At 59.2% G+C, this 15,085-nt stretch overlaps 1 protein-coding gene across 2 annotated transcripts; it reads left to right on the top strand.

Moving 5' to 3' along the window:
* The first annotated feature begins 3,272 nt into the window (after window positions 1–3,272).
* Window positions 3,273–14,878, top strand: NCF1 (neutrophil cytosolic factor 1). Of its 2 annotated transcripts, none has more exons than XM_032872396.1 (11): window positions 3,273–3,414; window positions 6,064–6,144; window positions 8,455–8,530; window positions 8,661–8,826; window positions 9,778–9,830; window positions 11,050–11,163; window positions 11,531–11,638; window positions 12,418–12,535; window positions 13,453–13,560; window positions 14,071–14,216; window positions 14,518–14,878. In XM_032872396.1, exons 1-11 carry the CDS (start codon window positions 3,343–3,345, stop codon window positions 14,637–14,639), a joined length of 1,164 nt encoding a protein of 387 aa, XP_032728287.1. In that variant the 5' UTR covers window positions 3,273–3,342; the 3' UTR covers window positions 14,640–14,878. The 2 variants fall into 2 exon arrangements, with proteins under 2 accessions (XP_032728287.1, XP_032728286.1); XM_032872395.1 differs by having other exon boundaries at window positions 11,050–11,172; window positions 14,518–14,877.
* Window positions 14,879–15,085: the final 207 nt, after the last annotated feature.

The following is a 15,085-nucleotide window of genomic DNA, read 5'->3' as shown; positions in this document are numbered from 1 at the left end:
TTTGTCACATCCTGGAAAGCCCTAGACTCGTTCTCTTGACACAAGCTCCCAGGGGGCCGTGCCCGGGCCTCAGGCTCTGTTGTCAGACCCGTCTCCACTTGGCCTATCTGCGTGGCCCAGCCCTGGGGATTTCCTAGTTGAGGAACTGGCCAGCCCGGCCCCAGTGGGGAAGGGCTGGCGCTGGAGACGGTGGCATCTGGAAAGTCGTGAAGCACCACAGGGCCAGAAGGGAAAGCCCTGCCTCCTTCCCAGCCGGGCCCGGTTGGAGAAGCTCCTTCTTTGGGGTGTTGGCGCCGCGGACTCCTCCCTCGTGAATCCCCGGACGTGCTCATCATCCATTCTCATGACCAAGGGCAGAGTGGAGGAGCCCAGTGGTTGAGAGCCTGGGCCTGGGGTCCGGACTGCCCGGGTTCAAATCCCAGCTCTTCCCGTACAAGCTGTTTACCGCTCTGTGCCTCATTTCCACATCTGTAAAGTGGGGGGAAATAGTGGCACGTCCCTGAGAGTGTCCTCTTGAGGATGAGGTGTTCATAAATACAAAGCTCTCCTGACCCCGGGCCAGTCCCTCCAGCAGGCCGTCAAGGGGCAGTGGGGGGACCCTGGGCGGCTGTTTCAGTACACAGATGACCAGGCCCCAGATAGCAACTTCCTCATCACTATGATCTGATAATCACCAAACTGTACATTTTTCTGCAGTTTTCTGTATGCTTCACAATAAAGTCTTAAAACTTTTTTTAAAAGTTTAAGTCGTGGGGCACCTGGGTGGCTCAGTGGGTTAAAGCCTCTGCCTTCGGCTCAGGTCATGATCCCAGGGTCCTGGGATCGAGCCCCACATTGGGCTCTCTGCTCAGCGGGGAGCCTGCTTCCTCCTCTCTCTCTGCCTGCCTCTCTGCCTGCTTGTGATCTCTGTCTGTCAAATAAATAAATAAAATCTTAAAAAAAAAAAAAAGTTTAAGTCGCCCCCCCCCCCGCAAAAAGAACCTGATACCTGTTCATTATCTCACTCCTTCACTTAGCTCATCCCCCCCCTTTTATTTAAACCTTTGATCACTTGCTTGTCTCACACATGCATTCAAGTCCATCCTGTCCCAGCCTCACAAAGGCTTTGAGCCTGCTCAGCGACAGAGGTCACTGCCAGCCACAACAGGACTTCGCTTTGTCTCGTGCCACGGATGCCCCGGCTGCTGGTGCCACGGGACGAGGTACGGGAAGGCCACAGGAGGGAAGTGGCAAGGTGGCAGCTGACAACTGGTGTCTGCAAGGGACCCTGGCTGCCCTGGCCCAGGGCCTGTTACACAAGAGTGGAAAGACCACGGGAGAAAGGGAAGGAAGTGCCCAGACCCGGCGCCTAGGAGGTCCCGCTGGCCACCAGCCCCGCTGACTTCCCCTGCCCATCCTGCTGCACCCAGGTGAGCCAGGCTGGGGACCGGGCGGGGACCTCAGGGTAGCACCGTGTGGGACCAGGGGACAACCAGAGAGCAGCCATCGAAGCACAAACATACCCCCAGAAAAGGGCCCCGGCAACCCTGCGTGCCGGGGCTGGGCAGATTTCCCAAGAGCACACTTGCAGAAGTGGCAGCCTCATCAGGAAAGGACACCCCAGCTGCCCCCACCTGCTCCCTTCCGGTCACCGCTGTCCCCACCCCAGAGGTCACCCTGCCTGCCAACAGTGTAGACGGGCGATGGGGGTTTCTCAGCTTGGTCTACATGGCATCCTGCCAAAGGTGTGCTCTCTTGTCTGCCTTCTGTCCCTCCACCTTGTTTTTAGAAGTTTCCCTATGTTGTGTGTTGCTGAGCACTGTATCCTCCTGCGTGGGAAGATTTTATTTTATTTTTTGAGGATTTTATTTATTATTTGAGAGAGAGCACGAGTGGGGTGGGGGGAGGGACAGAGGGAGAAGCTGATGCCCCGCTGAGCAGGGAGCAGGACTCGATCCCAGGACCCTGGGATCCTGACCTGAGCTAAAGGCAGACACTTAACAGCCCGCCAGGCTCCCTGTGGGAAGATTCTAGATGCGTAACGGAGATAACCAGAGAAGGGCCTTGCAAGGCTGGCCACACCCAGGACTGGTGACCTCCCAGTGACTACAAGGGATGGGCCAAGCAAATCTCTCAGCATAGCGGACGTGCCCCCTGCCCTTAGAACCAGGAACAACCACCCACATTACCGGTCATGGTAACGGTCACAAATCGGCATGCTTTGGCCACCTCACCCGCAGGAGTCCAGGGGGACTCGTGGCTCTCAGAGTGCTGGTGGCCTTTGCCATGGCCTCTGGGTCTTGGAATCTGTGCATCTGGGCCACCAACTGGCCCCGCCAACCTGAGCCTGCAGTCTGGGTTGGAGGCCACCTGCCCTGTGACCTTGGACCGGCTCTGTAACCTCTGAACCTCCTGGCCCGACATCCCCTCCCACCACACCTCTTCATCCCACATCCCCTCTCAGCAGAGCCTGTGGTCCCATTTCACTCAGGAGGAAACTGAGTCAGGACCGAGGGTCCACTTGCTCAGGATTTGAACGCAGTTCTCACTCAAAGCCCGTCCTCTCCGCCCCTGGCTCTCAGTCACACACCCCTGCAGATATGCACCTGACGCTCACTGGCTCGCACAGGCTCCCATGGCGGGGACTGTTGGGCTTCTACCCAAGTATTTAGGGAGGGCCCTCTGCAAGCCAGTTGCCAGGCTAGGGCTTGGGGCCAGAGCCCTGTCCCAACAGGCCAAGCCCTTGCTCTCATGGGGCTAATATTCTGGTAAGGAGACGACACGTTGTTTAAAAAAAAATGGAAATGGGCAGTATGTCAGTGTAGTAAGTGCTCTGAATCGAAACAGGAAAGGGGGGGGCGGGGGGAAGCATGAAGTTTTGCTCTTTTGCATGAAGTTACCCAGAAAGGCTTCTCGGAGGAGGTGGCATCTGAGCAGAAACCTGAAGGCCAGGAGGGAGGGAGTTAGGGACAAAGTCCAGGCGGCCCGCAAGGGCAAAGCCCCTGCCGTGGGAGCAGCTTGGAGTGTTCCCTGAACAGCCGAGAGGCCGGCGTGGCTGGTCCTCAGGTTGCCAGAGGGAGGGGTGGGGGATGGGCGTCCCCAAACCCGGGGGCTCGGGGCGCGCAGACGGCGGGGAGCGCCCCGCAAGCTCTCGCATCCACGCGGCTGCCTGAGGCCGCCCACGTCCGCGCCGTCGGCGTCGGAGGAATCCCAGAAACTGAAAGAAGAAGCGGCGCCCTCCCTGCCCCTTCCCTGCCCCCTCCCGCCCCCGGCCCTGGCGAGGCCAGAGCGACTTCCTCTTTCCCCCGCATTTAAGGCCCAGCCAGGGAGCGCCCCGCCGAGGGGAGGCCCCGCAGTCCAACCATGGGGGACACCTTCATCCGCCACATCGCCCTTCTGGGCTTCGAGAAGCGCTTCGTCCCCAGCCAGCACTACGTGAGTAGCCCGCGGCGCCCTGCGGGGGGCCCTGCGGGGGGGCCCTGCGGGGGGGGGGCCTGCGGGGGGGCCCCGCGGGGGGCCGCGTCGCGGAAGCGCAGGTGCCACACGGCCCTGTCCCCGGGGCCCCGGCCCGTTGGCGTGCGCCTGCATGTGCGCCCCTGAAACGCGCGCACCCGGCACCCCGGGGCCCTCGAGGACGCGCGGCCTTGCGCCCCCACCCCCGACCCCGCCAGCCGACCTCACTCCGTGCTCCCGCGCCCCAGCCGGGAGGCCCCGACGGCTCCCGGTTCGCGTCGGGGCAGCCCAGCGCGCCACTGCGGGGCGCGCTCCTCCGGGCAGCCCTCCCTGACCATCCCCGGTTTCAGGGAGCGGTCCTCCGGGAGGGACGACGACTGCCGGCAACCCTCTGTCTCCGCCGGCCGGCCCTGGGGTCAGTTACACTGCAGTGGGATCCCCTCCAGGAGGTGACACCACCAAAGGGCCCAAAGTGTCCCCTTCCCTCATCTGCTGTCCTGGGACACTGGGATGCATCTGCCCAGACATGTCCACCCCACCCCACCCCACCACAGGGGCCCCAGGCCCGGAGGAAGGCCAGGGAGGAACTCGGCTTCGTCTTGTATGGTATTTCTAGGGTACATGTATTATCCTACCGAAGACCTTTATTCTCTTTCTTCACTTTAAATTGTGAAATATATTTTTAAAAGATTTTATCTATTTATTTGACAGACACAGCGAGAGAGGGCACACAAGCAGGGGGAGTGGGAGAGGGAGAAGCAGGCTTCCTGCCAAGCAGGGAGCCCGATGTGGGGCTCCATCCCAGAACTCTGAGATCATGACCTGAGCTGAAGGCAGAGGCTTTAACCCACTGAGCCACCCAGGCGCCCCTCGACTGTGTGTTTCTTAAAATCAGAAGCATTCTCTTCCGTCACCGCAGTGCAGATGCGTCAACAGCAGCAAGTTAGTGTGGATGAAACCCGGTCCCCCGACCCACTGACTTCACTCAGCGTTCACCCATTCCCCTGCTTCTCCTGTAGTAAGAATGCGCCAGGGTCTGGGATCCAGCCCAGGACCACCTGCAGCATTTCAGTCCTCGTCCCGACTCTCCAGACGCCCTTGATCTGGGTCACTCCTTGTTTGTTTGGTTTTAAGTTTTATTTCTCTATGTCATCTCTACACCCAACACGGGGCTCGAACTCATGACCCTGAGATCAGGAGTGGCGTCTTTCACTCACTCGGCCAGCCAGGCGCCCCTAGTTTGTTTTTTGTTTGCTTTTGTTTTTTTCTCTTTTGATGTAAAATTTATGTAAAATGAAATCCACCCATCTTAGGGATGCTTTTGCAGAATGTCCCAAGGTAATCCAAACCCTCATCAAGGTAGAGATTGCCGCCATCAGCCCCAGAGTCTCTCACTCCCCACTTACTCCTCCACCAGCCCCCGGATGCTACCTCTGTTCTGATCTCTGTCCACCTTGAGTGAGTGGCCCTTGTTCCAGAATGTCCTAGAAAGGAAATCCTACCTGCCACGTGGGTGGCCTTTTGTGTCCTTTCACTTAGTGGAATGCTTCCGAGACTCACTGTGTGGATGCACCTGTCAGTGATTTGTTCCTTTTTGTGGCTCAGTAGAACTCTCCCAGTTCTCTTTTGGTTTCTACTCACCAAGTTTCCTTTCCTTTTTTTCTAATAATGTCTTCATTGAGCTATAATTCACCTAGATAAATTGTACAACTCAGTGGTTTTTAATAGTCACAAAGTTGTGCAACCATTCAATTTATATATATATATATATTTTTTAAATATATATATATTTAAAGATTTTATTTATTTATTTGGCAGAGATCACAGGTAGGCAGAGAGGCAGGCAGAGAGAGGGGGGAGGAAGCAGACTCCCTGCTGAGCAGAGAGCCCAATGTGGGGCTCCATCCCAGGACCCTGGGATCATGACCTGAGCCGAAGGCAGAGGCTTTAACCCACTGAGCCACCCAGGCGCCCCTTAAATATATTTATTAATTTGATGTATTTATTTGAGAGAGAGAGAGAGCATGAGCAGGAGGGTCAGAGGGACAGGGAGAGAGAATTCCAAGCAGAGCAGGGAGCCCAACGTGGGGTTCGATCTCACAACCCCGAGATCACGACCTGAGCCCCATCCAAGAGTCGGAAGCTTAACTGATTGTGCCACCCAGGTGCCCCTCACGGAGACAATATTAGATTTTTGTCACACCCCAAAGAAACCCCAGACCCATTAGGAACCCCCATTCCCAGCCCAGCCCCCGCAACCACTAATCTACCTTCTGTCTGGGTAGATTGTCTCTTCTGGACGTGCGGTAGAAATGGGACCATACAGTCTCTCCCCAAGTTCTCGAACGGTCTGAGCCCAGGCTCTTCTGTCTCGCCGCCTGTAACTCTCCTGCCAACCCCAGGAGCCCCTGTGTCTCCAACTTACAGATGAGGAATTTGAGTTCATTTGGGAGGAGCTGAACATCTCGCCCCAGGTCCTAAAGCTGGAGAGCAGGAGCTCCGGGGTCCCTGAAGTCGGTGCCCTCTCAGTCACCCAGGTCACCCCAGAGAGTGCTCTCCCTGCTCTCCACCCCACCCCTGCCCCCAAGTCCCATGGGCTCCCCCAGGAAGCTGAACGAGTCCCCCCCCCAGGTGTACATGTTCCTGGTGAAGTGGCAGGACCTGTCTGAGAAGGTGGTCTACCGGAAGTTCACGGAGATTTACGAGTTACACGTGAGTGCCCTGCGCGCACATGTATGTGCATGTGCGTGTGTGTGTGTGTGTCGGGGAGGTGACGTCGCACCCAGTCCCAGCTCTGCCCTTCCAGGAGGAGGGTGGCCCAGGTGCTGGCCAGGAAGGGAGGAACCCAGAGCACCCCCAGCCCACAACGGAGGGGCATTATTCCTTAACTTAGAACATTTTCCTTAGAGCATGTTTTATTTTTTATTTTTTTTAACGTAAATTCAATTAGTTAACATATACTGTATAATTAGTTTCAGAGGTAGAGGCCAGTGGTTCATCATTTGCGTATAACACCCCGTGCTCATCGCATCACGTGCCCTCCTCAGTGTCCCTCACCGGTTGCCCCGTCCCCCTGTCCCCCCACCTCTCTCCGCTCCAGCCACCCTCAGTGTTTCCTAGAGTTGAGAGTCTCTTATGGTTTGTCTCCCTCTCTGATTTCATTTTTTCTTTTTCCCTCCCTTCCCCTATGAGTCCTCCGTCCTGTTTCTTAAATTCCACATATGAGTGAAATCATATGGTAATAGTCTTTCTCTGATTGGCTTATTTTGCTTCATTAGCATAATACCCTCTAGTTCCATCCACTGTGGCCGCAAATGGCAAGATTTTCTTAAAGTATGTTTTAATGGGATAAAATACACAGAACATAAACTTAGCATTTTTAAAAAAGATTTCATTTATGTAGTTGACAGAGAGAGAGGGAGAAAAAGAGGGAGAGAGGAGCACAAGCAGGGGGAATGACAGACAGAGGGAGAAGCAGGCTCCCCACTGAGCAGGGAGCTTGAATCGGGGCTCGAACCCAGGACCTGGGGATCATGACCTGAGCCGAAGGAAGATGCTTAACCGACTGAACAAGCCAGGCGTCCCACAAGCCTTTTTTTTTTTTTTTTAAGATTTTTAAAATTTATTTGACAGACAGAGATCACAAGTAGGCAGAGACAGGCAGTGGGGGGGGGGGGGAAGCAGGCTCCCCGCTGAGCAGAGAGCCCGATGTGGGGCTCGATCCCAGGACCCTGAGATCAGGACCTGAGCCGAAGGCAGAGGCTTAACCCACTGAGCCACCCAGGTGTCCCGACCCACAAGCCTTTTTTAAGATATAGAAAATAAAACAATACAAAAGAAGTGGAAAGCACCCTTTATCCCCTGCCCTTGTCCCAGCTCCAGCCCTGGATGGACACCCACAGACACACACACACACAGACACACAGACACACACACACAAGTCCAAGAACAAGACAGAGTCGTGTTAAGCGTGCATTTTCCGCAGGTTTTCCAGAAGCCATCAGCATCGTGGCTGTTTCCTTCTCTGCCTTGTTCCTGTTACTAGGTCGTGTTTTTGAGACTGGTCCATACTGATGTGTATGCGACGCTGTCTCTCCTCTTTAAACTGTCCTGGGTTGTTTCAATGTAGGATTAGCCCCTTTTACTGACTGGTGGACTTGTTCGTTCACTCAACAACTATTTACCGAGCACCCCCTGAGTGCCCGGCGCGTCCTACTTGGTGAGCGGGAGATGCTCTGAAGGTGACGGGGGCATAAAAAAGATACAAGTCCTTGCCCTCCCTTGTGGACCTTCAGTTCTAGCGGAGGAGTCAGGTTAACAAACAAAACGCAAGGAATTTACACAGTATGTTAGACAGTCATCAGAACTGTAGAGGAAATAAAGCGGGGGAGGGTGGGGGATGGGAGGACTGAGCTAGGAGGGGAAATTGCCAGGGAGAAAGTTTCACTGAGGGGGTGACATCTGAGCAAAGACTTGAAGAAGGACAAGAGAAAGAGAAAGCGCAAGTAAAGGGGGGAAGAATGGGAAGAGCAAGTGCAAAGGCCCTGGGGCAGGAGTGGGCCTGCAATATTCAGAGATGCCGGAAGCACAGGGAACAAGGGAGGGGTGGGTGGTGGCCAGGGAGGTAAGTGAGGCAGGCGGGGACAGGTTTGTGGGGCCTTGGAGACGAACGTGAAGCCTCTGGCTTCCAGTCTGAGTGAGCTGAGAGTCAGGGAGGGCTCTGGGCAGAGGAGAGACAGGATCCAGTTTAAGTGTGAAGAGGGTGCTGGATTGAGGACAAAGATGGAAGGGGGTGTAGGTCCGGGCTCAGTGGAAGCTCAGATCGAGGTGGCGGCTGTGTGGGTAGTGACAAGGGTCAGATTCTGGACAGATTTCAGGAGTAGAACCGGAAGGATCTGCTGGTGGCGTGAGCGTAAGGTGGGACAGAAAGAGAGGACCCAGGACGGCAGCCGGAGTGTCTAGCCCAAGCCAGGTGAGGAGTCGTTTCCGAGTGGGTGCCTTCACCTTTTCTTTTGTGTCCAGAAACTGTTAAAGGAAATGTTTCCTATCGAGGCGGGGGACATCAACCCACAGAACAGGATCATCCCCCACCTGCCAGGTGAGGAGCAGGGTCCCCCGGCCTGGCCCCCTTGGCCTGCCCTACCCAGCTGCGCCCCCCTCCTCCCGCCCCCTCGGGGACTTGGGCGTGTGCTCACGGGTCCTCTGCTGTCCCTCCTGGGCCCCTCCAGCCCCCCGGTGGTTCGATGGGCAGCGGGCCGCAGAGAGCCGCCAGGGCACCCTCACCGAGTACTGCAACGCCCTCATGAGCCTGCCGGTCAAGATCTCCCGCTGCCCCCACCTCCTCGACTTCTTCAAGGTGCGCCCCGATGACCTCAAGCTCCCCACGGACAGCCAGTGAGTGGCCCCTCATTCCGGCCCTGAAGTGGAAGAGGGAAGGGCGGTGGTGAGCTCTGCCTGGGGAGGGGTGCGGGACCTCCCCACTAGGACAGATAAGTCAAGTTCAGAGAGGGGAGGCGACTCGCCCAAAGTCACACAGCCCAAAAGAGAAGGAGGAAGGATTCCAACTCTGGCCTGTGTGACCTGGAAACTGTACCCCCCTTGCCCCCAGCATCCCTGCCAAGTCTCTGCCTGGAGCCCGCTGAGCCTCCCGGTGCTGGGTCTGGGGTGGGGGAGCTCTCTGGGCTGGGGGTCCGCCCTCCTAGGTCCACAGCCTCAGCTTGCCTTCTGAAAGCAGTTTCCCCATCAGTAGCGGGGTGGGAAGGGCCAGAGGGAGGAATGGGGGTCGGGGGGAGCATTTACAAAGTGTGAAGCGCAGAGTCCCCGGGGGTGGGAGTGCGGGGAGGGCTGGTGGCCACTGTTGGTGGAAAGCATCGGAGAAGCCGAGGGAGGTCCCATGTGCCGTCCTGCTGGGGAAGGTCCCTCTCTCTGTCCCTCTCGGCTCGCTGAGTATGGGGGAGGCCTGGGGAACACACAGCTCTGCTGAACAACCCCCCCGACCCAGGGCAGGACAGCGCAGCACCCAGGGGCCTGGGTGGCGGGGATGCCCATCTCCCGTCGGCCGCTGCCCTGAGGCCCCGGAAGAAGGGAGCTGCCCCCCGAGGTGACAAGAGCCTTTCCCGGACCAGAGTGCCTCACCTGCGTTCAGCTGTTGCCTCCTCCTTTGGGTCTGCAGAAGGCGGGGCGGGGGGGGCTCTCCTTGCCCATCCTGTGGCTTCCTTCCCTCCGCAGCAGCCCCATAGCCCCTACATTCCTTTTCCGCTTGGGAAGTTCTTCTGTAGGTCTGCCTGGAGCTTCTGCTCCCCTCTGGGAAGCTGCACACCTAACCCAGACTCTTCTTTCCTGCAGGACGAAAAAACCAGAGACCTACCTGGTGCCGAAAGACAACAACAGCGTTTCGGGTGCGTGGCGGGGACAGCCACCTGTAGGTCACCCCACGGGGACTGGGATATGATATAGGATCCTGAGCACAGTCTCTGCAGGGAAAAGGGCTGGGGTGGTGGGGAGGTGTCTCGGTGGCTTGCGCTAAAGGCTGGGGGTCTTTGGGGGTCGTTGGGCATCAAGTGAAGCTTTCGGAGCTCCCATCTGCGGCTGCTGAGCCCAGCCCAACCCTGGCTCCCGACAGCCAGCGATGTCGTGGCCGAATGAATGACCAGGTCTGGGGGTGGAAGCGGCTGTCAGGGCTCTCGGTGTCCGATCTGTATGGCCGATAATTGTTACTAATACAACCTGACCTTGATTAAGGACTCACTCTGTCCCAGGCCCTATTTTAAATGTCTTGCACGTATTAACACATTGTAATCATCTCTGTACCAACAGGAAGTAGGGACCAAAGTGCTATTAGCCCCATTTCACAGCTGGACACATGGAGCCTTGATTTACCTGGGGACTCAGGTCAAGGCAGCCATGAAATGGGGAGCAGGATTTCGACCAGTCAGTGGGATGCCTGGATGGGGTCCATGGGCCACTCAGGGTATGGTCTGGGGCCCAGCAGTGTCTTAGTCTACGCGGGCCTAAGCACCACAGACCTGGGGGAGGAGGGCGGCAGGGTCTTAAATGACAGAAATGAATTTTCTCACCGTTCTGGAGGCTGGGAGTCTGAGATCGGGGTGTAGGGCACCAGTCCTATGGGGTCAGGGCCCCATCCCTATCTCTTCCTTAAAGGCTCTAACTCCAGATACAGATTCTAAAGGTACTGGGGCTTAGGGCTTCAACATGTGAATTTTAGGGAGGGAGGAAGAGACGTATTTCTGTCCATAATATAGCGCAGGAGCAAGACCTGGGGGGCCGGTTAGAAATGCAGACTCTCAGGTCCCACTGCAGACCTATGGCATCAGAACCCGTGTTCCAGCAAGATCCTGGGGCGATCAGCGTGCACATTAGGGCCCTGGGGGGGCTGCTCACTAACCTCATTGAGTAAGAAAGAGCGTGTGTTGGGTGTGTGATTAGTGTCAGGAACACAGCAGGTGCTCCGTCAATGCGGGGCTGCCAAGACCGGCTGGTGTCGGCTGCTTTCCGGTTGGCAGGGGGGGGTCCAGTTCCGGCGGCCCGTGCAGGGGACTGCCTGGAGGAGGCAGCCCATCCGCCCCTGTCCGCTCACCCCACTCTCCTTCTGTCCAGACATCACGGGCCCCATCATCCTGCAGACGTACAGGGCCATCGCTGACTTCGAGAAGACTTCAGGCTCCCAGATGGCTCTGGCCACGGGGGACGTGGTGGATGTCGTAGAGAAGAGTGAGAGCGGTCAGTCTCCCTGCCCTGCTGGGACCCTCCTCACGGACGGGCTCGTGGTTCCTTCGGGGGGGCCCCGACTGTCCTCCCCACGCTGAGGGCGCCTCCCCAGCCCCCCAGGGGAGTGTTTGGGCATCTGTGCATCCCCGGGGGTTAGGTCTAAGTGGCCAGGCCAGCTTATGGTTGTCCTGGGTGGGAAGCAGACTCTGGGCTATAACCCTGTGACCCGCGTGCATGGAGTGTGGGACAGGTGACATTTCTGAATCTGAGTGTTGCATGTCAGTGTGTGTGTGTCCTGCTGTCCTTACCACCCTGGGGCGTGAGGGAGGCTGCCACGCCCACCCAGACTTCTGCCCCCCCCCCCCCGCAGGCTGGTGGTTTTGCCAAACGAAGACAAAGCGAGGTTGGGTCCCGGCGTCCTACTTGGAACCCCTGGACAGTCCTGACGAGTCAGAGGACCCCGAGCCCAACTACGAAGGTGTGTTCTGCCCTCCATGGCCGTAAGGATGTGAGGGGCAGGGGACCAGAGGGGCTCCGGGCTCTTCAGAAACCGGATACAATCATATCCACTTTGGGGTTGGCTAGGATTGTGGGGTGGACAGTGAGGTCACGGTGGAGACCCCAGAGTCTGGCTCGATAGGCCCAGGTAGGAGGTGGTGCCCTTAGGCAGGACAGAGAACCAGGAGGTAGAGTAGGGGTGGGTCCAGCTCTGGCCAGGTGCAGCGGGAAGTGGGCGGATGAGCAGCTCTGCGATTCAGGAAGGAGTACTGCCCGGAGGCGGGGGCGTCCTCGCTGACATCAAGGGGAGAACCGGCAGCCCCCCGAGCTGGATGGGGCCCATGGGGAGGTGGAGATAAGTTAGTTCACCCGTATTTTAAAAAGGAGAGATTTCACAACCGAATGCGGATTTATGGCACCTGTGGAAAACCCGGTAAAGGCATGGATGCCGGGTCAAGGGGCTCAGGTCCCCCGTGGACGGGAGCTCCACCCCTGCACTGCTTGCCTGGCCACGCGGCCTATTGAGGTGCCTGGCCCTTGATGTGGATGGTGGGGGGTGTCGCGGGCAGAGGGCAGAACTGCAGGTGACCCACGAGTGGGGGGCAGGAGCCTGCAGAGGGAGACCAGCAGGGACCAGCAGGAGAGGGCGGTCCTGGGCTCTTGCTGGAGGAAGCCTCGGGACCCAGAGAGCAGAGGAGGGGAGGCAGGCAGGTGCTGGGTCGACCCTCACACCGTGCCTCTGCCCGGGCGGCCAACCAGGTGAGCCCTATGTCACCATCAAAGCCTATACCGCGGAGATGGAGGACGAAGTGTCTCTGCAGGAGGGAGAAGCCATCGAAGTCATTCATAAGCTCCTGGATGGTTGGTGGGTCATCAGGTAGGAGAGCGTCCCTACCTCCCCCCCTCTCCCTGTGCCCACCCCGAGGGTCAGCCCTGGCCCAGGGGCTGGTCTGTTTGGGCTCCATGCTCAATGGCGAGTGGGACTCCAGGTAAGCCACCGCCTCTCTCTGGACTCAGTTTCCATTTTGGTAGCAGATCAGTGACTATCCCGCCCAACCCGGCTCTCAGGGTTCCGTGTCCTTGTCCTTTGTGACTTGGGGTCACCTCGCCATCTGTTGTTCTTTCTCCAACACGATTCATTGTTGCGTTCATTATTTTACTTGAGAAGCTTTTTGCTTTTAAATCTTTGGTTGTCACTGACTCTTGTCTGGTCATTCCTCCTGGGGACTCGCAGAGGCATCTTCTCAGACCCACTGGGCCTCCCCAAGTCCTTGGACACCCCTTCAGAGCCTGGAGTCCTAGGGCCTGTCCTCAGCTTGGCTTGCAGCTCGTGGCCACAGCACCCAATGGTCATTGGCCGGGCTGGGGGCTCGGAGGCAGGAGGATATCTCTTAATGACCAAGCACAAAACCCCAAATTTAAAAGCTTTTGGAGGAAAGCATAGGGGAACTTGGTGACCTGGGGGCAGGTAAAAGTTCTTAGACACAGGAAGCCGTGGCTTTGAAAGAAAAAACAAATACACGGGGTGGCAGATGTTTTACTGCAAACACATGTCCCTGGGGGGCAAGTTGGACCTGCTAACTTCCTCGAACTACCAACATCATGGCTGGGGGGCCTGTTTTGCACAGTTAAAGAAACTGAGGCGCGGCAGGACAGGGTCTGGTGTTGGCCAGGCTTCAGGGTGTCTGCAACCTCCAGCTGCCTTAACCCCAGTTGTTTAGAGGGACCCCTGAGCGTCCCCCCCCCCCGCTCCCTCCCTGACTGCGGGGGCTTCAAGGGCTGCCTCTGTTGCAGGAAAGACGACATCACAGGCTACTTCCCGTCCATGTACCTACAGAAGTCCGGGCAGGACGTAGCCCACGCCCAACGGCAGATCAAGAGCCGAGGGGCACCTCCCCGGCGGTGAGCGCGGGTCCCGGGACTGGACGGGGGTGAGGAGGGGGTGCCACGGGTCCCCTCTGTGGGTGCAGGCCCTGGATTGGCCGTGCCGGGGAGGGGGGCACTCCAGCCAGCCGGGGAGACGGCGCCCTCGCAGGATCGAGGGTGGACGTGCCCTCCCCCACCGTGGGGCCGGCACGGGGGCGGTGGGAACGCAGGGGTGTGGGGGTGCAGGTGAACACGTCGACGCCCCGCGTGCCTGGGGCTGGCCCTCGAGGGCAGGGCGGCGGCAGTCCAAAGGGCTTGCTGGGAGGGGCCGGGCTGAAGGCGGGCGAGGGGCGTGGGAAATGGACCTCCAGCCCCGCCCCGTCGTGTGGGGGCCCCGCCCCGTCGTGTGGGGTCCCCGCCCCGCTCCCCACAGCCCGGGGCCAGTCGTTGGGCCCCAGGGCGGGTCATGCGAGTCCCCGCAGGCAGGGACGCGGGCGCAGCGAGGGTGGCCCGGCCTGAGTAACGCCCCCGTCCCGCTGCGCCCAGGTCGTCCATCCGCAACGCGCACAGCATCCACCAGCGGTCGCGGAAGCGCCTCAGCCAGGACACCTACCGGCGCAACAGTGTCCGCTATCTGCAGCAGCGTCGCCGCCCGGGGCGGCCGGGACCGCAGAGCGCAGCCAGCCCGCTCGGTGAGTGCGGCCGGCCGCCTGGGGCGGGGGCGGGGCCTGGGGCGGGGCGGGGCCTGGAGGAGGGGGCGGGGCTGGGGCCGCAGAGCGCCGGGAGCGGATGCCGAGAGTCCCCGCGGCGGCCTGGGGGCGGGCTTTCTTGGGGCGGAGCCTAGAGGATGGGGCGGGGAAAGGGGTGGGGCCAGGGGCGCGGCGTGAGAGTCCTGAGCGGTCTGGAGGCGGGGCTGACCGGGGAGGCGGGGTCCGGGGTGGGGCCTGGAGGGTGGGGCGGGGCCTCTCATCAGGCCCCTGCATTCCGCCGCAGGGGAGCAGCGGGAGAGCGAGCGCGCAAAGCCACAGCCCGCGGTGCCCCCGCGTCCCAGCGCAGACCTCATCCTGCACCGCTGCAGCGAGAGCACCAAGCGGAAGCTGGCGTCCGAGGTCTGAGGCCGGGCGGCTTCCCCGAGGTGGTGTCCTGGCTTCTCCTCCCTGCCCCGCCCCCTCCCTGTATACACCTGTACAGATCCAGAAGTCTGGATGCCTCGGGCAGCCCGGCCCCGCCCGGCTAACTGTTCCGCGCTCTCAGTTAATGCTGCAGGGAGTGGGCAGAGGTCCTGCAGAGCAGCCGGGCGGACCGGGCTGGCATGCCCTTGGGGTTATTTATAGAATTGGGAGCGTGGACTGTGCGCTCTGCTGCGGCGGGAGGCTGGGGGAAGTTGCAGGAACCGAGGTCGAGGTCCGTTGGCACACTGCCCTGGCCTTGGCCGAGACTAAGTTTGCACGGGGCCAAGTGCAATAGGAACCCCTGGTCCCCCCGCCCCCCCCGCCCCGCGCTGGCTGTTTGGGCAGAAGCTGCCTGCTAAAACTGGGGTCCCACTGCAGAAGAGTTCTGA

Source organism: Lontra canadensis, unplaced genomic scaffold (genome assembly GCF_010015895.1).
Source record: "Lontra canadensis isolate GAN:19392208 unplaced genomic scaffold, GSC_riverotter_1.0 scaffold45, whole genome shotgun sequence".
Classification (NCBI taxonomy): Eukaryota; Metazoa; Chordata; class Mammalia; order Carnivora; family Mustelidae; genus Lontra; species Lontra canadensis.
The sequence above is the reverse complement of the archived record's forward strand: the minus strand, read 5'-3'. Positions and strand labels throughout refer to the sequence as shown.